The 23,661-nt window shown below is 40.0% G+C and overlaps 1 protein-coding gene and 1 non-coding gene across 23 annotated transcripts in view; both read right to left on the bottom strand.

Moving 5' to 3' along the window:
• The window catches only part of NEK1 (NIMA related kinase 1), a 187,618-nt gene that overhangs the window by 37,470 nt on the left and 126,487 nt on the right, over positions 1-23,661 (bottom strand). For 13 of the 22 annotated variants that reach the window (XM_021072842.1, XM_021072846.1, XM_021072849.1 and 10 more), the window contains 4 exons: positions 21,820-21,885; positions 21,514-21,742; positions 12,714-12,866; positions 288-443 (listed from right to left, as the gene is read on the bottom strand). In XM_021072842.1, the coding sequence (XP_020928501.1) occupies positions 288-443; positions 12,714-12,866; positions 21,514-21,742; positions 21,820-21,885 (604 nt within the window). Of the gene's footprint in view, positions 1-287; positions 444-5,671; positions 5,708-12,713; positions 12,867-21,513; positions 21,743-21,819; positions 21,886-23,661 lie in introns of all 22 variants that reach the window. The other 9 variants (XM_013982714.2, XM_021072840.1, XM_021072839.1 and 6 more) reach the window with 1 other exon arrangement.
• TRNAE-UUC lies at positions 15,476-15,547 on the bottom strand. Its single transcript has one exon. It is a non-coding gene; the product is annotated as a tRNA-Glu (tRNA).

Genomic DNA, 23,661 nt, shown 5'->3' with positions numbered 1-23,661 from the left:
TCGACTCAATTCCCGACACACACAAAGTAGTGTATGTCAGGAACTGAGTACTGTACATTACATTTATAGTAGTAAAATGGCTGTTGTTTTAACATGAAGTTTTGGGGAGATCTGCTATGTGGCAATTAAAAAAAAAAAAAAAAAAGAGGCCAGTTACTAGAAAAACAGTGAACCTAATTTGAGATGAATCACCCAAACACATATACGTATTCTGAAGATCTGTTTATAAAAAATACATTAAAGCATTATTAAATCAAATAAAGCTCATCTGATCTATTAAAACGTACCATCCACATTTCCTTCTGGTTTCAATGCTGTCTCTGCCTCACTAAAGTCTGGACTATTTGTCTCAACAGAAGAATCAACAGTAGCTGATGGCTTCATTTCAAGTGAAATACATTTTATTTTTTCTTTTAAAATTTCTTCTCTTTCAGGAGAAATCTCTGAAACAACAACAATAACAACAAGAAAAGAAAAATCATGCTATGTTCTCAAAGTGGCTTGAATTTTTATCTGTAACCGCATTAGAACAAAGTTCATTCTTAAAAAAAGGTAGTTACTGGTTAAGTTCTGTTACACACTAGAAATTAATAAATCATTAAAGCATACGATAGCCAAATTTAAATTAAAAAGGTGTTTTTGCTATAAAGGCACTGTTTTTCAGGCTTTTCAGATCAGTTAGAAAAATGTTTGGCTTTACTTAAAATCACAGCTCCTATTAAATTTAAAAGTGAGATAGTACTAAAATGCACTTGACGAGTATTCTGGACCTAGATATTTCAGCATTAACCAAGGTATGACATCAGTGTATTAACCTTTCCGAAGGACTGGCACCTTGTTTTGAACACGAGCACTCAGTGATGTTGCTGCTTTAGGATCGAGTTCCCCACAGTCATCAGCCCTTCCCCTATAAGCTGTGGGACCCAGTCTGTAACCACTGATGACAGGCATGAATATGAAGACATACCTCACTGTACAAGTGAAGAAGATATTCTTCTAAAACTACAGCGAAATACACATGGTGATAGCAGAGAGAGTTGACTCTCATGACTTTTCTATTTGCTGGGACTGGGTCTGCATCACGCCCATGGATAAGACACTTTAATAATTATGAATTATAAAAATTCCTTAAAATAGAAAACTTTAAAATCAAAAATTTTCCATGGGATAGAGACATTTCAGTGTCAAGCATAAAGATTTTGAAATATATAGAATTAGGTTATATCATTCATATGTGTGTGATTTTGTAAAACTCTCAAATTAATTTTTAAAATTTCAATTTTACCACTGTTATATGAATGTATTTTTATTTTTAACAACCACATTTATAAAACCACATTTCATCTCACCATCATCTTCATTCCACCTCAGTCACTCCAATGCACATGGTTTTGACTATCCCAGTTGACTGACTGTGTATGTATGCACAGGAATGTTTTATTCAAATGTATTTAGAATTTTCATTAATCAAAAACAAACTTTATCTTCATGTATAAAACCATTTTATGCAATGTAAAATGCATAATATTATACAAAATATTCAGAACACAATTATTTTGGTAATTTAGTTTGTATTTTTTTTTTTAGCTGCATCCACGGCATGTGGAATTTGCTAGCTAGGCACCAAGCCTGCACCATAGCAGTGACCCAGACCATAGCAGTGACAATGCTGGATACTAAACCACTAGGCCGCCAGGGACTCCTAAATCAGTTTGCATTTTTAATGTCCCAGTTGCAGTATTTAATTATTTAAAACATATTGAAACTTGGTAATGACCAATAAAGGTATAAAAAGCAAATGGTAAAAATTAATTAATTTCTAAGGTGGCTAAGATAAAGTTTACTTGCCTATTCCTTTGGTTAAAACATATGTGTGTGTGTGTGTGTGTGTGAATGATATTTTTTAAATTATGAACTAATTGTTTTTGTGTGTTTCTAGTAATTGCTTTGAAACTGTCCATCCTTTTAAATGATGCCAGGAGGGGCTGCTCTGGCTTAGGACAGCTTACTAAAGTTCTCTGGAAGATGGCCAGGTCACTCTGCCTGCTCCTTTCCAGCTCACTGTTGGGAGCCCCCACACTAACTCCATCTTTGCTCACCTGCTGGGTTTCTCAGTAACCTTCCTGTACCTGAGCTTGTCGGTTCATCTCACCATCATCTTCATTCCACCTCAGTCACTCCAATGCTCAGATCTTGGAGATCTCGTCATTAAATACAGCTTCTCAAAACGTTCAATGTTAAAATATTTCATGTTCTAATATCTAACATCCTGCTTTTCCACTTATCTTCCTCTACCACTGCAACTCTAAAGAATATTTCCCAATCAGGGAGTTTCCATTGTGGCTCAATGGGTTATGAACCCAACCAGTACCCACGAGGATGCATGTTTGATCCCTGGCCTCACTTAGTGGGTTAAGGATCTGGCATTGCCATGAGTTGTGGTGTAGGTCGCAGACGTGGCTCGGATCCTGCGTTGCTGTGGTTCTGGCGCAGGCTGGCATCTACAGCTCTGATTAGACCCCTAGCCTGGGAACCTCCATCTGTTGAAGGGGTGGCCCTTTAAAAAAAAAAAAAAAAAAAAAAAAAGATTTGGTTCAGGAGTTCCTGTCGTGGCTCAATGGTTAACAAACCCGACTAGCATCCATGAGGACGCAGGTTCGATGCCTGGCCTCACTCAGTGGGTTAAGGATCTGGAGTTGCCGTGAGTTGTGATGTAGGTCGAAGATGAGGCTCAGATCCTGCATTGCTGTGGCTGTAGCATAAGCTGGCGGCCACAGCTCAGATTGGAACCCTACTCTGGGAACCTGTATATGCCGCTGGTGCGGCCCTAAAAGACAAAAAAAAAAAAAAAAAAAAAAAAAAATTTGGGGTCAATCTCTGGCCTCACTCAGTGGGTTAAGGATCCAGCATTGCCATAAGCTGTGGTGGGGGTCACTGATGCACCTTGGATCTGGCATTGTTGTGGCTGTGGTATTAGGCCGCTAGCTGCAGCTCCAATTCAACCCCTGGCCTGGGAACTTCCATGTGCTGTGGGTGTGGCCCTAAAAAGACAAAAAAAGAGACAGTTTTGGATATGATACCAAAGCATAAGCAACAAAAGCAAAAAACAAAAACAAAAAGTGGGAGTTCCCGTCGTGGTGCAGTGGTTAACGAATCTGACTAGGAAGCATGAGGTTGTGGGCTTGATCCCTGCCCTTGCTCAGTGGGTTGACAATCCGGCGCTGCCGTGAGCTGTGGTGTAGGTTGCAGACACGGCTTGGATCCTGCGTTGCTGTGGCTCTGGTGTAGGCCAGTGGCTACGGCTCTGATTAGACCCCTAGCCTGGGAACCTCCATATACCGCGGGAGCAGCTCAAGAAAAGGCAAAAAGACAAAAAAAAAAAAAAAAAAAAAAAGGCAAAAAGTGGAACTATATCAGAGTAAAAAGCTTCTGCACAGCAATGAAAAAAATGAACAAAATGAAAAGGCAATCTATGGAACAAGAAAAAAAAATTTGCAAGTCATATATCTGATAAGAGATTAATATCCAAAAAATTTAAGGAACTCATACTACAACTCAGTAGCAAAAAAATGGGCAAATTAAATTTTTTTCTATTATTTTGTTTCTTTGTTTTGATTTTTTTTTTTTAGGGCCACACCCATGGCATATGGAGGTTCCCAGGCTAGGGGTCAAACTGGAGCTGTAGCCACTGGCCTACACACAACCACAGCAATGCCAGATATGAACCACATCTGCAACCAACACCATAGCTCAGGGCAATGTCAGATCTTAACCCACTGAGCGAGGCCAAGGATTGAACCCACAACCTCATGGTTACCCTTCAGATTTGTTTCCTCTGCTCCACAACAGGAACTCCAATATTTTTTTCTATTATTAACTAATGATAGAATTTTAAAATAGGCAAAGGAACTGAACAGGTATTTCTCAAAAGAAGACATAAAATAACAAACAGCCAACAGGTATATGAAAAGATGCTCAGTATCACTAATTATCAGGGGAATGCAAATCACAACCACAATGAGAGATCATCTCAGTCTTGTTAACACAGCTATTAGCAAAAAGATAAGAGATGACAAATACTGGAGAAGGTGTGGAAAAAAGGGACCCCTTATATGCTGTTGGTGGGAATATAAATTTGTATAGCCACTGTGGAGAACAGTAGGGAAGTTCCTCAACAAAATGAAAAAAAAAATTAAAAACAGAACTAGCATATGACCCAGCAATCCACTCCTGGACATTTACTCAAAGGAAATTAAATTAGGATGGAGATGAGACATCTGCACTCCTGTGTTCACGGCAGCATTATTCACAGTATACAAGACATGGAAACAACCTAAGGGTTAACCGGATGAATGGACAGAGATGTATCTATATACATAATGGAATACGATCCAGCCTTAAGGAAGAAGGAAATCCTTGGAGGATATCATTCTAAGCAAAAGCAGCCAGACATTGAAAGACGAACACTGCATGCTATCAGGTATAAGAAGAATCTAAAAAAGTCAAACTCAGAGAAACAGAGAGCAGAATGGTGGTTGCCAGGGGCTGGGAGGTGGGAGAAATGGGGAGATGTTAGTAAAGGGTACGAACCTTCAGTTATAAGATAAATAAATTTCTAGAGATATAATACATAGCACAGTTAATTAAAGATGCCAATATTGTATAGGAGACTTGAAATTTGCTAAGAGACTAAATCTTAAAGTTTTCATCACACACCCAAAATGGCAACTATATGGGGGGACGGATATGTTAATTGGCTGGATTGTGGTGATCATTACACAAGGTATACTTATGCCAAAACACCATGTTCTAAACCCTAGATATCACAATTTTTAAAATGTATCAATCAATTCAATAAACATGGAAACAATTAAAAGCCATATGAATAGCTATTTTACTTTGGATACAACCTATTCCCATGGCCACATTCAGCTGCAAAAGGAAGCTGGGAAAAGTCATCTGCCTAGGTAGCCATGTGCCAACCCAAACTAAAGCAGACATGGGAGAGTCTCATTCCGAACAGGAAGCAGGGAAAATCGGACACCACATGGCAGAGTCTTGTACCAAATAGGAAGTGGGGAAAATTGGATACCACAGTACAGCAGCAATTCTGTCACACGTGGATAGGGATGGACAGAGAGACACACACCCCTCCAACACACACACACACCCCATGTCTCCACAGATGCCATGAAAATGGGGGAATATATCAAGAAAAAGGAAGCCATGACTCCAGGCAAGAAGAGATCTAACATGGGAATAGGTTAGGGGAGAGGCCAGGATGATGTCTTTCCAGCAGGTCAAAGGATAACCTCCCCTGGTTTGGAGTAGGTAGAGGGGATTCCAATATGATTACAGGTATGTAGGTGATCTGAGAAGAGACAAACATATCTAGGGGAGTGTCTGGCAAAAAACTAGAAATAAGTTCATGAAAAACAAAGCAAAATAGAAACAGATATTCATTAAAAGCAAAACAAAATATTGTGCAAGAAAGGAAAGCAGTCGTGGAACAATTATTTTGGCTTGATTAGAATACACATCAGTACCAACACTGTACACAGATCTCACCAAAATGGTAAGTATATCAGAAGGATCTGCGGATGGAAAGTATGGTTGTACATGGTGAGACTGGGGAGAAAAACAGACGGGTGAAAGGCAACTAAATCCTCACCTTCCCAAGTGGCAAGTCCATAGATGACGCCTAATGCTAAAAAACAAAAATAGTAAACACATCTTAAAATCAAGAAGTAACAGTGTAAGTATAGGGTTTATGTTGATAAATGAGAAAACAAATAGCTAAAAGAGCTGAAAGTGGTTGACTTTGAGGGTAGAAAGTACGGTAAAAGACATTGAAAGACAAACAAGTGAGGTCTGGGAGCTGGAGTTTTTGGTAACAGACTTCCAGAGCTCCTTGGCATTTTAAATTATGTGTATAGGTAACTTTTATAACAAGAGAACTATATTTTTAAATAAAAACAAAATTTATATGATTAATAGGAACATAATCTCTAGGAAACAAGGTTATGGGTAATTTCAACTTTCTATAGCATAGTGTCTGGTATTTTCTAAATGTTTTACAATGAAAATATACTATTACAGTCACCAAAAACTAGTTTTAAAAAATGTAGAGAATTTTGTTCCTGGTCATGACAATGTAACTCATATTGGATTAATCATCCACTAAAAATAAGTATGGACAAATAAATAAGATGGAAAAAATATATATACAAAAGGCTGTTTGGAAGCACTGGAGCATCAGTGATGTAGACAAGTCCCAGGGCCAGACTGAGAAGGCAAATACTGAAGATCCACTTCCCTGTGGCCTCCCTGAGATCATTTCCTAAGTACTTGCATAGGGGAACAGACCCCAAGCAGAAGGCAAGTCCTACTGGGCTGAGAAGTCTGAGACTACCAAAGTGACTCAGACCTCAAGGAAAAAAATCAGCAAAACCAAACTCAAACCTAGGTAAAAGTTTCCCTAAGCCCCAAAAAAAAAAAAATCCCCTCTATTTTTTGCCTAACTCCTAAACTCTGCACACACAAGTAACACTCCAAGAAAATCAGCCTAAAGCAGCAACCAGGAGGCTGAAGGACTGGGTGAAGGTGGACAGCTGGGCAGCTGGGAGGACTGGAGAGCAAGTCCCAGAGTGCAGTGAGCAGACATCACCAACCCTGAGTGAGGAACACTGGCTACTGCCTGGAAGAAGCTCAAAGTCAGGAATACAAACAAACAGGCCAAGCTAACTTCAGCAGCATCAAGGGAACCTGATGGCATTACTTAGTTTTAAGATGAAAACATAATCTTCTTTCAAGAAAGAGAACATTATCCAGAGGCTTTATATATTCTAACCATAATGTCTGGCATCCAATCAAATACAGTAAAATTCAGGTAACAAAAATTCTAACCTATGCCCTGGTTTTGTACAGCCTACATGCTATAAAAACCTTTTACCTTTTTAAAGGGCTATAGAAAAAATTTAAAAAGAGAAAGAATGTGGATTAAATGGGCTCACAAAGTCTAGAAAATTTACAATCTGACAAGCTATAGAAAAAGTTCATTGATCTCTGTTATAAAGCATGGTTTATAAAAAAGAAATAGGAAAAAAAGACTGAAACCACAAAAAAGAGACAGCAGAAAGAGGACAGACCTATCTAACAATAGAAACAGATTAGAATACTTGGATTTGAGATTTATCAAGGCGGGACCTTAAAATAACTTTGATGAACAAATTCAAGAAAAGAGAGGAAGAGAAGGGCCAAATGGAAAATTTGGAAACCTGTAACCTGTAAAAAATAGGAAATGGATGTCCTAAAACCATAAAACACAGCCTCTGATACTAGGAACTCACTGGATGCATTTAGTGGTTAAAAAAAGCAGAAGGCAGGGTTGGTGAGATGCTAGCGGGGTCAGCAGAGAGAGAATGAAATGGAAGAATGCACAACAAGTAGAAGAGAGCACAAGAGGGAGCTGTAACAAACTCCAAGGGTCTAATACACGCAACTGGAGTCCAAAATCAGGAAGAGAACGGGTAGAAGCAACATGGGAGGACCGAAAGGACGTAATTTTCTCCTAACTGAGAGAAGACAGCAACCTCCAGTTTAAGAAGCCCAAAGGATATTACCTACAAAGATCCTTGTAACACTGTGGAAAGTCAGAGAAAATATTAGATCAGCTTCAAGAGAAACACATACTGCTTTCGAATAAACAAAAGTAAGACATAACACTGACGTAATTAGATAGCAGAAGAAAATCTAACTATACCTTTAACATGCAAAAGATAAAATGAAATTAAGCAAAGACAAACCATCGCACACCCCATCTACCAGAATTTAATACACAGTGAAAATATTCCATAAAACTGGAATTGAGGGAGTTCCCTTCGTGGCGCAGTGGTTAACGAATCTGACTAGGAACCATGAGGTTGCGGGTTCGGTCCCTGCCCTTGCTCAGTGGGTTAATGATCCGGCGTTGCCGTGAGCTGTGGTGTAGGTTGCAGACGCAGCTGAGATCCCGTGTTGCTGTGGCTCTGGCATAGGCCGGTGGCTACAGCTCCGATTCAACCCCTGGCCTGGGAACCTCCATATGCCACGGGAGCGGCCCAAGAAATAGCAACAACAACAACAACAAAAGACAAAAGACAAAAAGACAAAAAAAAAAAAAAAAAACACAACTGGAATTGAAATAAAGGTCTTTTCAGACAAACCAAAGAGGATAGAGTTTCTTTATAAAGAAAGATTTGGAAGTTCCCGTCATGGCGCAGTGGTTAACGAATCCGACTAGGAACCATGAGGTTGCGGGTTCAGTCCCTGTCCTTGCTCAGTGGGTTAACGATGCGGCGTTGCCGTGAGCTGTGGTGTAGGTTGCAGACGCGGCTCGGATGCCACGTTGCTGTGGCTCTGGCGTAGGCCGGTGGCTACAGCTCCGATTCGATCCCTAGCCTGGGAACCTCCATATGCCGTGGGAGTGGCCCTAGAAAATGCAAAAAGACAAAAAAACAAAAAAAAAAAAGAAAGATCTGTGCTACAGGAAATACTAGAGGAAATTCTTTAGACTAGAAGAAAAATGTAACAAATGGAAGTGTATAACTTTGGGAAGAAATAATGAATACTGTAAAGAATAAAATATGGATTAAATGTAAAAAATATTATAATAATGGCATTAATAATAATGATGATAATGATGTCTTAAGAGCTATATAAGATATGAAAATAAAACACATAACAGGAGTACAAAGGGTTAGAGGGGAATAAATGGAATGGTATTGTTAAAAGGACTGTGCATGGTTTGAGAAGGGATGTAAATACTAAATTAAGGTTGCTTTAAGCATTATGGTAGAATTAAGGAAGGATGCAAATTGTAAGCTTTAGGACCATAACAAAAGGGTAAATGAAAAATGTATAATTAAAAACAAACAAAAGAAAAGAATGGAATGCTTGATTAACTCAAAAGGAGGAATGAAAAGAATGAAAGGAATAAAAGAATAAAGAGACAAAAAACAGATGCAACAAACAAAAGAACATACAGCAAGACTGAACACAGGCTACAAAGTAATCTAAATCAGTAACTGCATTATATGTAAATAAATTAAATACTCTGAAAAAAGATAAAAATTGTCTTTGGACTGGATTTGAAATAAAAGTCACATTCAAAAATAAGGAGTCAGAGCAAATGAAAGAAAAGGCTACAGAAAAAGATATACTAAGGAAACATTAACTGAAAGAATTCTTGCTGGTATAGCTAGCTATGGAGTATAAGATAAAGCAGCCTTTAAAGGAAATAATGTTACTAGTGATAAACATGGACAGGTCATAACAATAAAGAGGTCAGTGTAACAGGAAGATGCATAAAATGATCAATGCAACAATCTAAAGAATTTAAGGCAATAATCTAAACTGCTATGCACTAAAAAACTTAGCTTCAAAATATAAATATAAGGAGTTCCCAGAGCGGCTCAACAGTAACAAACCCGGCTAATATCCATGAGGACACAGGTTTGATCCCTGGTCCCACTCACTGGGTTAAGGATCCAGCATTGCTGTAAACTGTGGTGTAGGTTGCAGACACGGCATGGATCTGGCATAGGAGCTGCAGCCCTGATTCAACCCCTGGCCAGGGAACTTCCATTTGCCAAGGGTGTGGCCCTAAAAAAACAAAACAAAACAAAAAAAAAACAGAAACAAAAATATAAATATCAAAAATTGATAGACTTGAAAGGAGAAACTGAAAAACGTACAAACATACTGGAGATTTTAACACTCTTCTCTCAGTAGCTGATATAACAAGCAGATAAGTAATAAAACACACAGGAAACTTGAACATTATGATTAAACAACTCAACATAGAATAAACATACATAGAGTAACTGTGAAATACACATTCCTTTCAAATGCATAAGAAACATTTACCAAAACAGACCATAAGGTGGGCAAGAATGCACGTATCAGAAATTTCAAAAGACTGAAACCATGTACACCATGATATTTTGAAACCACAATACAATTAGGCTCTAAAGCAGTAACAGAAAGGAAGCTAGAAAACCCCCAAATATTAGAAATTAAATGTGAAATACATTAGGGAGGTCCCTTAAAAACTAAAAATAGAGTTGACATAGGATCCAGCAATCGCACTCCTGGACCTATATCCAGAGAAAACCATGATTTGAAAAGATACATGAATCCCAATGTTCACAGCAGCATTGTTCATAACAGCCAAGACATGGCATGGAAACAACCTAAAGGCCCACCAACAGAGGAATGGATTAAGAAGTGGTACCTAAATCCAATGGAATACTACTCAGCCATAAAAAACCAAATAATACCATCTGCAGCAACATGGGTGGACCTGGAGATTATCATACCAACTGAAGTAAGCTAGACAAAGACAACATATGATATCACTTATATGTGGAATCTAATAAAAAAGTATACAAAAGAACAGAAACAAACTTAAAAAAAAAAAAAAAACCTATATCCTGCACCTACAACCCCCTTCTCACTTGACGTAATCCTAAAGAGCACAATAAAAGGAGTGTGGTTTCTTGAGGCGGCGCTCTTGGTCCCTGAGACCTTCAGTCCCCTGGTTCCCACCTTCACTTAAGAAAAAACAAAAACAAAAACTACCATGAGATACCACCTCACACCAGTCAGAATGGCCATCATTAATAAATCCACAAAGAACAAGTGCTGGAGGGGCTGTGGAGAAAAGGGAACCCTCCTGCACTGTTGGTGGGAATGGAAACTGGTACAGCCACTATGGAGAACAGTTTGGAGATACCTTAGAAATCTATCCATAGAACTTCCATATGACCCCGCAATCCCACTCTTGGGCATCTATCCGGACAAAACTCTACTTAAGGGAGACACGTGCACCCGCATGTTCATTGCAGCACTATTCACAATAGCCAGAACATGGAAACAACCCAAATGTCCACCGACAGATGATTGGATTCGGAAGAGGTGGTATATATACACAATGGAATACTACTCAGCCATAAAAAAGGATGACATCATGCCATTTGCAGCAACATGGATGGAACTAGAGAATCTCATCCTGAGTGAAATGAGCCAGAAAGACAGGGACCAATACCATATGATATCACTTATAACTGGAATCTAATATCCAGCACAAATGAACATCTCCTCAGAAAAGAAAATCATGGAGTTGGAGAAGAGACTTGTGGCTGCCTGATGGGAGGGGGAGGGAGTGGGAGGGATCGGGAGCTTGGGCTTATCAGACACCACTTGGAATAGATTTACAAGGAGATCCTGCTGAATAGCATTGAGAACTATGTCTAGATACTCATGTTGCAACAGAAGAAAGGGTGGGGGAAAAATGTAATTGTAATGTATACATGTAAGGATAACCTGACCCCCTTGCTGTACAGTGGGAAAATAAAAAAATTATAAAAAAAATTAAAAAAAAATAAAATTACATTTGGATCAACAATAAATAAATAAATAAATAAATAATAAATAAATCAAAAAAAAAGAAAAAGAAAAAAAAAGAACAGAAACAAATTCAAAGATTTTAAAATTAAATTTAGGGTTACAAAGCGGAAACTGTGGAAGGGGAGAGGGATAAATTAGGAGTTTGGAATTGACATATATACACCATTATATATAAAGCAGATGACTAACAAGGACCTATGATACAGCACAGGGAGGTCTACTCAATGTTCCATAATAATCTGTGTGTTGGGGGGAGAATGGATAGATGTGTATACATAACTGATCCACTCTTCTGTAAACATGACACTAACACAACATTGTACATCAACTATATCCTCAATTAAATGAAAAAAAAAAACGAGAGAGAGAGGGAGGACAGGAGTGAGCATGAACATACAGAAAAGTGAAATAATATACACATTCATGTCTTGACACAATTTCCAAAAGAGGAAAAACAATATTTATCCCCCTCTTCATTTGAAGAAGCTGTTAAATCTTAAAACACCTGTTTTACAGCAACACTCAACTTTCTGTGTGGTCATAATACTGAGATCCACGACACTCGTGGAGCACAAATGTCTTTCTCTTGCCTAGAAGTCAGCTCCCAGTCCTAGGAAAATGGCTGTTGTCTCAACCACAGTGTCTTCAGCACATTTAATTCCCGAGTTCATGTTAAGTACACACCACTCACCTAAATGCTCTGCTCCTACACCTTTCCTCATGGGCAACACCATTCTGACTGCTCTACTTTCCTCCTCCTCCCTCCCCCATATATGTTTATTCTCCCTTTATTTGTAGATACCATCCAGGTTATGTCACAGCACAACTCAAGACTACCATTTGAGAAAACTCCCCTGAAAATGCAATCATTCTCCATCTGAATAGAAAACTACCATACCAAAAAGACAATCTATTACAAATAATTCATTTAAAATAAGCATATAATTTTTTTTGTTTTATTTTGCTTTTGCTTTGCTTTTTAGGGCCACATCCACGGCACATGGAGGTCCCCAGGCTAGGGGTCAAATCAGAGCCACACCTGCCAGCCTACACCAGAGCCACAGCAACACGGGATCCGAGCCACATCTGTGACCTACACCACAGCTCATGGCAACACCAGATCCTTAACCCACCAAACGAGGCCAGGGATTGAACCCACAACCTTATGGTTCCTAGTTGGATTCATTTCCACTGCGCCATGACTGGAACTCCAGTTTTTTTTTTATATTACTAATAGTAGAGAAAAATATCTAGTTTCTGCTCACCACTGCTATTCGTTGTGTTTTCCAATAGTTCTGTCTGAAGTTGTAGTTCAGCTTCTCCAAGTACCTTTAGAACAGAATCTGTAGGGCTTTTTCCCCAGACTTTTCTTGGAGATCCACTAGAATCTAATTTAATAACCTCTCCCACTGTGTGTTCTAGAAGAAAAAGACATAAAAACATTTCTCAATGATAGCACATAATAACAATATTATAAGCCAGATTTAAAGTCGTCTATCCAATTGAGTGCTTCCCAGGAAAAAAAAAAAGGTATATCACAAAGTGCACACAATAACGTAACAATAATGATAGTGCTTAAAAAAAGACTTTTAGGGAATGAATAACAAATGACAGAACGAAAGCAAATAATACTCCTAATAAAAATATATCTAAAGATGTCTTTGAAAATACTTAGGATTAGAATTAGAGTTCCCATTGTGGCTCAGCAGGTTAAGAACTCGACAGTATCCATGAGGTCAAGCTAGTTACAAATGACTGAACTGTGTCCCTGAACGAAGGTCAAGAACATTTACAGGAACACAAAAGTATACAGCACCCATCAAGGTAACATCACTGTTTAGTCTTCTAACAAAAATGGCTAAATATGCACAGCTGCTGAATAGGAGAATTCAACCTATTTAATAAAGAGGGGTGTGGATCAACAATGAAGCAATAACAACTCAAAATTAACAGGGATGATATAATTTGGGGACAAGAACGTTTATAATTGTCCTTACAACTAAATTCTATGCATTCAACAAACTACAGATAAGATTAATGATATTAGGGACAGGGAAAACATCAAAAAGATCCATACTGAACTTCTAGAAAGGAAGACAGAAAAAGCTGAAGAATTAATTACGGCAAAAAAATTTCCAAATGTGATGAAAACTATACACTCACAAATCCAAGGAGGTCAATGAAACTCAAGCAAAAGAAACATGAAGAAAATGACACCAAGGAACATCATAATAAAATTCACTAAAACCAAGGTGGGGGGGGGGCTAAAAAGCAAGCAGAGGAAATAAGACACATTACACACAAATAAAAATGAGAATGACAGAAAACTCTCATCAGAAGAAGTACAAACTAGAAGACAATGGAGCAATATCATTAAGGTACCAAAAGAAGAAAATGGCAATTTAGAATTCTATACCCAGAAAACATAGCTTTGCAAAAGAAAGGCAAAACTGATGCTTTTACAGATACAAAAAAGCTGAAAGAATTCATTACCAGTAGTACCATATTACAAGAACTGTTAAAGGCAGTCCTTCAGGAAGAATAAAAATGATACTAAATGGAAATCTGATTTACCAAAAGAATACAGACCACTAGAAATAGTAATGATGTGTAGATACAGAAGGTTTTTTCTATTATTATTCAAGACTCTATGAAAGATAGATGGCCATGATGTATTGTGAGGAAAGCATAAGCTTAAAAAAGCAAAAACAACACAAAACTTGGAGAGAACAAATTTAAGTATTCTGTTGTAAGGTCTATGAAATGCTTTAAGTCACCTGAAAACAGATGTGATAAGTTAAAGATGTATTCTATAAACTCTAAAAAGGAAACACTAAAATACCAGAACAATGAGCTAGAATTATAAGCCAGTAACAGGTACTCAAAGCAAAATGGTACATTTAACTGAAACCATATTAACAATCGTATTTAACATAAATGATCTAAATAAATCAAGCTAAAGGCAATAAGCGTGGATGAAACAGGCAAGCCAGCAACTTGCTGCCTACACCCTATTCTAAATATAAAGACATAACTAGATTAAAAGAAGGGAAGATAAAGATGTGCCAGATTAACACTGAGCAAAAAAAGAAGTGACTGTACCAGTGTCAAATAAATGAAATTTAATCAAATTAAAAGGAATAAACTATCAATAATCATAACACAGATGAACCTCAAAAAGCATCCTGCTGCTGAATTAAACAGACACAAAAGACTACAAACTCTTAAAGTTTTTTTAATGAGAAATTTAATTGAAGATAGAAAAACTTCAAAAAAATTGCTTCTGAGAGGCCAGGAGCAGGGAATGACTGGGAAGAGGCAGGAAGCTTTTTGGGGTGATGGTAATGTTCCACGTCTTAACAGGGTTTGGATTGTGGAGGTGCAGGACTCTGTTAAACTCAGCAAATGCACATTTATGTATGCATTTCACTATATGTCAACTTAACATTAAAGAACAAACTTCTAAACACATACTGAACTTTGTTTAATGATAGGTATGCTGCAAAGTACGGAACTATACCAATGTCTGCAAGATACTTTGAACCACACCGATAAATTAGCTAGACTGATGGACGGATAGAAGGATGGATACATGTGTGGCCAGGAAAGCACAGTAAAGTGGTGATGGCAGGATCCAGATGGAGGGTTTTGATATTCACTGTAAAATTATTTCAGTTTTTCGATGTTTGAAATTTTCCAAATGAAATGTTGTATAATCACACAACAGACTATTACACAACTAAAAAAAGAATAAAGGAATTTTTCTTTATGGTGGTAGAAAAAGTTTACCAAAAACACTTATAAGAAAAATAAATCACAGCTGACCCTTGACAATGTAGGGGTTGGGGCACTGACCCTCCATGAAGCTGAGAATCCAAGTACAGCTCTTTGTGCCTCATAAAAAGAGCAGGACTTGAGAAATGACTCACCCATAGGCAGGAAGCCAAGGCAACCTGGACTCAAACCAGAAAGAAGTTGTTTTTTCTTTACTGGCCGTGGCGAGTGGCAGCTTGATATGGGATCTCAGTTCCCAGACCAGGGATTGAACCTGGGCCACAGCAGTGAAAGTGCTGAATCCTAACCACTAGACCATCAGGGAACTAAAACCCTTTTGATGCCGCGTATTATGATCTCTAAATGAACACACACTTTTCCCCATACTTAAAGATGTCTAAAACAAAAATACAGGTACTAGTTTTATTTTAAAAAAATCCACATATAAGTACCCACACAGTTGAAGGGTGCACTGTAATAATAGGTGATATGGAGTAATCTCTAATAAATAACGTAAAATCAATGTGTGTCTGTACTCATATACACACACACATACACAAATGACCTCTATAAGGATAAACAATAAACTAACATCAGTGGGTACCTGGTAACAGAGAGGCAGATGGAGTGGGTGCTGAGGCAGAAGAACCTCAAACACACAGTTTACACTGTGGGATGTTTGCATCACGCAAGTATTTTCCCACTTAGGAAATTAAACATGATTTTTGAGCCCATGAGACAAAGTATTATTTGCATAAGAGCGTTCTCAGTCTCATGCTAACTATCCATATAGAACTGCAGTTACTAAGGCAATAAACTACCTGGCAGGTCCTCCTAAATGTGTCTGAGACAAGCCTAGATGGTCATTTGAGAGTACACAGTTCTTGCGGTTTTGGTTTGCATATGACCTTTCCTTCCACTTTTTAAGAAAATACGGCAGGGTTTTCTCATCTTCTATAAACATCTGCTGCATCTCCCTGCCCTAGCTCTGTCCCATGGGCGGTAGTTTATTCCCTCAAAGGTGCCCTCAATTATCTCCAACTCCCACAGCAGATCTCACAATGTTGGCTGTGTCTGTCCTCCTATCTATCTATGTAATAACCACTTTCTGTGTCTAACACGTGCTTCACGACACGGAACACATGGTGTGCCCACAAGTCAGACGACCTCATTTTACAAGCCTGTTTCATCAAAGTGAACACAGGCAAAGACAGCTCAACAGATGAAGGATAAAATTACAGCATGTGATTAGTTCTTTAAAACTAGTAAATAATATTGTGTGCCTTGAAAAATAACAGAAGAGAGCTACTTTTAACAGCAAAGTGAAGAAAGGGTTTGTGGCAGCGGGGGGGGAGGGGGGGGGGAGGGTGTGGAAGATAATCCAAGTCAAAGACCAACAGCTAATCCCCCAGCTAGGGGGCTGGAGCAGCAGGTGAAGGTGGGGGGAGAGGACCAGGTTGCACGCACACAACACTGTGAACAAGAGGGCTCCAGAAGGGGGAAAGGCCAACAACAGGGACAGAAGAGGCAAATAGTAAGCATCCAGCACAGGACGTGGGAAGGAGGAGAGGGAGGCAGAGGAAGGTGCAGGACTGTGCAAAGTGAGCAGAAGAGGCAGAAAGGAGGACAGAGTGAGCAGAGTGAGCAGGCTGACCCCGGGGGCCTGGCTGGAGGGGGCCTGGACATCCCTGCTCGGGGCAGGGGAGGTCGGTTAGGTTCAAAGTGAGCAACGGGCTCCCTCTTCATTCTTCAGTCTCTGCTCCGCAAGGCTCCATCTCTTCCCCTCACAGCTCAGTCCTATACAGCCCTTCACCCTACACCCTCTCCTCCAGAAACACAACATAGCTGTCATCAAGGTCACAATGTCTCTTCCTCACAAATCCCATGCAGATGTTGTAGCCTCAGCTTGTCATCTCTCTTCCTTTTAAAGCCACCAGTCTCGGAGTTCCCATCATGGCGCACAGTGGTCAACGAATCCGACTAGGAACCATGAGGTTGCGGGTTCGATCCCTGCCCTTGCTCAGTGGGTTAAGGATCCGGCGTTGCCGCGAGCTGTGATGTAGGTCACAGACACGGCTCAGATCCCGCATTGCTGTGGCTCTGGCATAGGCCCGCGTCTACAGCTCTGATTCCACCCCTAGCCTGGGAACCTCCATATGCCGCAGGAGTGGCCCAAGAAAAGGCAAAAAAAAAAAAAATATATATATATATATATATATATTTCTGGGAGTTCCCGTCGTGGCGCAGTGGTTAACGAATCCGACTAGGAACCATGAGGTTGTGGGTTCGGTCCCTGCCCTTGCTCAGTGGGTTACGATCCGGCGTTGCCGTGAGCTGTGGTGTAGGTTGCAGACGCGGCTCGGATCCCGCGTTGCTGTGGCTCTGGCGTAGGCCAGTGGCTACAGCTCCAATTGGACCCCTAGCCTGGGAACCTCCATATGCCGTGGGAGCGGCCCAAAGAAATAGCAAAAAGACAAAAAAAAAAAAAAAAAAAAAGAAAGAAAAAACCACCTAAAGAGGAAGAGAACAACCCAAAGGACTACAAGGAATACAGGACAGGAGATACTGCCTGTTTCCAACACACTGCAAAGTGTCTTAATTTGCAGTGCCCTGGGCACTCAGAAGGGTCCTGTCTCTTCAGTAGGGAAGAATTCTCACTTGACTATACACAGCCCTGATTTCACCTAATAACTCTTAAAAAACAAGGCATAAATGAATCAAACTGAGTCCAACTAAACTGCAGTCCAGAACAAATCTCCAGAAAATTACAGAAACACCAAAAAGCCTAGCACCCATGAATGTAAAATGCACAATAGCTAGCACCTATCATGAAGAACAGACTTGTGGTTGCAAAGGGGGAGGGAGGGAGTAGGATGGATTGGGAATTTGGGGTTAATAGATGCAAACTATTGCCTTTGAAATGGATAAGCAATGAGATCCTGCTGTATAGCACTAGGAACTATATCTAGTCACTTGTGATAGAGCATGATGGAATATAATGTGAGAAAAAGAACATATATATGTACGTGTGATTGGGTCAGTTTGCTCTATAGTAGAAAATTGACAGAACACTATAAATCAAGTGTAATTGGAAAAAAAATTTACCAATCATGCAAAGAAGCAGAAGAATATAATCCATAATGAGGAGAAAAATCAATCAATCAAAATAGATTCAGAACTGAGACAAACATTAGTATTTGCAGATAAGCTAACTAAATAAATTGTTTATGACTTTATTCCATATGATCAAAAATTTAAGAAGGGTCATGATAGATATGTTTAAAACCCGAATTGAACTTCTAGAAATGAAAACTACAATATCTGAGGTGAAAAATAAATCGGATGAGACTAATAGGTTAGGCAATGTAAAAAAAAAAAAAGGTGAATTTGAACCTATCCAGAGTGAAATGCATAGGAAAAAAGAGAAACTTCAAAAATGAAAAGCATATTGGTTAGCTATGGGGCAGCTTAATATACATGAAACTGCAGTTCCCAATATTGAGGAGGAAGGAGCATAGAGAAATAACTGAAGAAATATTGGCAAAGGAATTTCCAATGTGATGAAAATGTTAAACCCACAGATGCTCGGTCAACCTCAAAGAAAAGAAACATGAAGAAAGCTACAATAAGGCACTTCACAGTCAAATTGCTCAAAGCAGTGATAAAGACACACCATCTCAGGAGCCGACAGAGAACATCATCATGTGATGCTGAGAGGAGCAAAGATAAGCGTCAGAGTTCTTGTCAGAAACAACCCAAGTGAGAGGACAGCAGCATCTTTAAAGCACTGAAGGAGTTCCTGTCGTGGCTCAGTGGTTAACGAACCCGACTAGTATCCATAAGGACGTGGGTTCGATCCCTGGCCTTGCGTAGTGGGTTAAGGATCCAGCATTGCCGTGAGCTGTGGTGTAGGCCACAGACGCAGCTCAGGTCTAGCGTTGCCGCGGCTGTGGCGAAGGCCTACAGCTACAGCTCTGATTCGACCCCTAGCTGGGAACTTCCACATGCCACAGGTGCGGCCCTAAAAAGACAAAAGATTTAAAAAAAAAAAAGAAGAAAAAGAAACAATAAAGCACTGAAAGACAGACCTGCCAACCTAGTACTCCATACCCAGAGAAGATGGCTTTTACAGATTAAGGTATAAGCATTAAAAATTACACCTTACTAAATTATATAATTAAATTTATATTAATTAAAAAATGAGGTACAGAATCAAGTAAAAATACTTCTCAGTATACAGAAGTTGAGAGACTATCACCTGCATTGCAAGGTGAGTCAAACGATGATACCCCATGGATACACAAATCTAAACAAAGAAACTAAGAACCCCAGAAATAGAAAGTACATGGATGAATACAAAAGAGGCCCTTCTTTGCAGTAGCTGAAGCCCCTTCAAGGACAAGCGGAGTCCTAAGCTCTGGGCAGAGAGAGCAGACACACATCACCCATGTCCACTGACTCGGCTCTAAGAACGGATCACAGCGCACAAGCAGTGACCTGAGGGTGTGAACAGATGGCAGCTGGACTGGTGAAGAAGACAGATCCACAGCACCCCCAGTGGTGGGACATCAAGAACCCACAGCAGGTAAAGCTGACATGGAGACATGGTACCCGGGAGGTGGGGCAATCCCACTCTACCTCCCCTGCTCCTGGCCTCCCAGCTCCAAGCAGGCAGCAGACTGTGGAAACTAGAGAGAAAATACCACAGAAACAGTGCAGACAGAGGAATTCAAGAAAGCAACCCTCTGCAGGTGTCTGCTATCACCTGGGCTTACCACCTGTGCACACATGGACTTGACCCTGTCCTGTACATCAAAGACTGAAAACTGAGCTAGCCAACCGACAACTACTCAGCTCCCAGACAGTCACCATGGTACAGGCCGGCAGAGCAAAATGTACCCATAGGCTCTGGAAAATGAGCTGGTACTGAAACTATGGGCCACAGAAGGCAGATGCAAACCCATGGTCTGACTCTAACAAAGTCTATGGCAGAAACATCAATATTCCCCTAAGATTTAAAGAAGACACAGAGTCTCATCAGGGAATACTCAAAGTGTCTAGGATGCAAGTCAAAGTTACTTGGCCCAAGATGCACCAGAGAAATCTAGAGTCTCTTGGGAGGCAGCTACTGGCAGCCAACAGAAATACAGCACAGATGTGAGAATGATCTAACAAGGATTTTAAAAGGTTGTTATAAAAATCCCCCAGGAAGCAATCACGAGCACTCTTGACAGCAATGGAATACAAGAAAATCAGAGAGAAGAACGAAGATATAAAGGCCATTAGATGAAATTAAAATTTCAGTGTCCCTAACCAAGACTGTACTGCAAACACAGCTGCACTGATGCACCTGCAGTGTCCGCTGTCTGCGCTGCAACGACAGCTGGGGAAGCAGACATGACCTACAGGGCGCTCGAAGCCTGAGCTCTTGCCTGGCAGCACAAGGCATTACAGCTGTCCCTGCTGTGAACACCTCCCCTCTGGCCCCTCGCCTCCCGAGCTTTCAGCTGCCCTCCTGCCCTCATCGGCTCAGATTCTGCCCTTCACCTGGAAGCTGAGCAGCATTCCCAGGGTCCAGGCTCTCCCGGGGTCCAGCTGCTGTCAAAAACCGCCTCCTGGGTTCCCCTGAGACCCTGTGATGCCCTGGTTGGTGTCCCTGCAACAGCTGTGATTGTCGCCTGGGAGAGGCTCTCTCAGCCTTGATACTGCTCCACTGCTCAGAATGGGGGGCATATGGGACTCAGGACAGAACTGCTTGCTATGGAGTCTGGAACTTCCCACCAATGCAGGAAAAACTCTACTAAAACAGCCCATCAGAAAAATCACCTAAGACTGTGCTTAGGTGACAGCCAGACGTCCTTAAGAGGGTGGGCCAGGGAGAGGAGGTGTTTTTGCAGTTCCCTGCTATGGCCCCCGGCCTGGACAAGGCGGGGAATGGGAGGTGCTGGGGAATCCGCCGAGCAAACGGACCACTAAGCAACACCCTCTCAACACCTGAGCTGTGACCCATGGGACCACCCTTGTTCTCTCCAAGGATTATTCCCAGTGACAGATGACTGACGGACAAACGGCTAAAGTAACAATATAAACATCTATCTGGGTCCCATGCTCACACTGCAGACTGCTGCAATGAAAAGCCCTGCCATCTGAGAGCCGAAGCCTCTTCTCCACGTTCCACTTGTTACAGGCATTCTTTCAGCCCTCAGCCCCCAAAGGTGCCTCCGTCACTGTCCAGTCCACACGGTCACCCATGTGCTGGATTGGACAGGACATTAGCACTCTCATACACACTTTCAGTGGCAGAGAAGGACGTGTCCAGTGTCAGCTCATCCACAGGAATCACCAGCTGGCCTCCTGCCTCCCATTTCTTGCGATCTGACGAAACCGGTTTTTCTTTCTCCTGCTCTTTGGCATCTTCAAGTATATTTATTGCACCTGTTTCAGAGGGACTCTGCTTTCCTTTCTCATCTTCTTGAGCTTTAAGATTCTGATTTAACCTACGTAGTATTTCTCGCTTACTCTGAAACAGTTAAAATGTTATACTTTAATATGTATACAATTAAGTAAAATGATGGAAAATTTGAAAATTGTACCTACTGAAATAGCATTGTTAGTCTTTTGCATTTCTTCTGAGGTTTCCTGGGCATCAGTTAAACTTCTGTCCTTTAAACAGAGATAGTCACACAGTAAGATATCATGGTTTAAAATAACTTTTAAAATAAGTCTACTTAATACTTTTTGATATTTTTACTTCTTGTTTTTCATTAACACTTAATGCTCCTTGTGAATTTTTTATTCCTGTAAAATGTTAACATAGCTTCCTTCATTATCGACAAGGAGAAATTGTTAAATATTATCATCTAATAGACTTAATATACCAGAAGGGCCAATTCTCAATTATTGGTCATATTTTTGGATTACTTGATCATGTATTTATATTCTCATTTTCTTTGGCACCTGATTTTTGGTAACTTTTAATTCATGGTAGAAATTTTAAAAATTAATTCATATATTCAGTTATACCTAGGGAAGTTTTGATGGATGAATAATTCAAGATAGGCCATGTTATCTTTTTGTGTGTGTGTCTTTTGTCTTTTTAGGGCTGCACCCACAGCATATGGATGTCCAGTCAGAGCTGTAGCCGCCGGCATACGCCACCACAGCAACATGGGATCTGAGCCACGTTTGCAACCTACACCATAGCTCACAGCAACGCTGGATCCTTTAACCAACTGAGCAAGGCCAGGGATCAAACCCAAATCCTCATGGATACTGGTTGGGTTTGTTAACCACTGAGCCATGACGGAAAGTCCTAGGCCATGTTATCTTGAGGTTGTTTTTACGTTTCAGGTACATATATACTTATTAAGCTGGAAAACTTACACTACACATAATTGAGAATCGGCTTTTCTCCCTAAGTGAAGAGTAACAATAGTTTAAGTCCTTTGTACTAATGAAAATATACAATTTGTTTTTTATTTAGTATAATCAGAGTAATCTAGACCACCTAGAATTTTTAAATATATGAAAAGAAGATATTAGTAGTTATGAAACTATGAAAGCAAAGGTACGTAGAAGACCCAGGGTAGGGAAAAGCAGTGAAAGTTTTAAGTAAAGCAATATTTATTAAGAAGACACATGAAGAAAAACCATTTAGTTACACTGATTACCTCACATTTTATTAAATAGTGGTCAGTTTTACAGTAACATGTAAATCAGACAAAGAGAAGTTTACCCAGTAAAGTGGCAGGAATTAGCAGTCGCTACAACCAGAGTGAGCAGCTACTTGAGATGTGAGACAGGGGACCCGGAAGGGGCCCCAGAGTGGCATCTGAGATTGGATGAACAACATAGCACATGGAGTCATTATCAGAAGGAAGAGACTAAACCCACTGAAAGAACAATGGTTTCCCATATGAAGTTCTTGAGATTGACCAAGACTTGTATTTCCTACTCAATCTTGTTTTAAAGATAAACACAAAGGCTGTGAAAAAGTGGTGTGCCAGTAGCAGAGTGCTGTCTGCAAAACCTTAATGCACCAACTTCCAAATACCAGGAAAGTAGAAACCAGATTAAAGTGTCATATGACTTAGGACACTTTTCCCTCGTCTGCTGAATTCTAGGCTGAAATCCCACATCAGAGACCATTTCCCTTAGCCTTAGAACAGAGCTTTCCACATTTCAGACAGTTACCCGCCACATACCTCCAAGTTTAAACTCCACTTGCCCACATTTCCTTGTCTTACTATACACACGGTATGACAGGGATTCAAAAGCAGAGGTTAAAGAAAAAACTGATGAGTTAATAAGAGTGGAATTATACTGCGTCCTCCAACATTTACTTTGCCAAAAATTATTAAATACATGTAAAGATGTCTTGGACATTAGTCCCAGAGTTAATTGAGTACCAAAGAGACATTATTTTTTAAAAAAAGAACC

Source organism: Sus scrofa, chromosome 14 (genome assembly GCF_000003025.6).
Source record: "Sus scrofa isolate TJ Tabasco breed Duroc chromosome 14, Sscrofa11.1, whole genome shotgun sequence".
NCBI lineage: Eukaryota > Metazoa > Chordata > Mammalia > Artiodactyla > Suidae > Sus > Sus scrofa.
The sequence above is the reverse complement of the archived record's forward strand: the minus strand, read 5'-3'. Positions and strand labels throughout refer to the sequence as shown.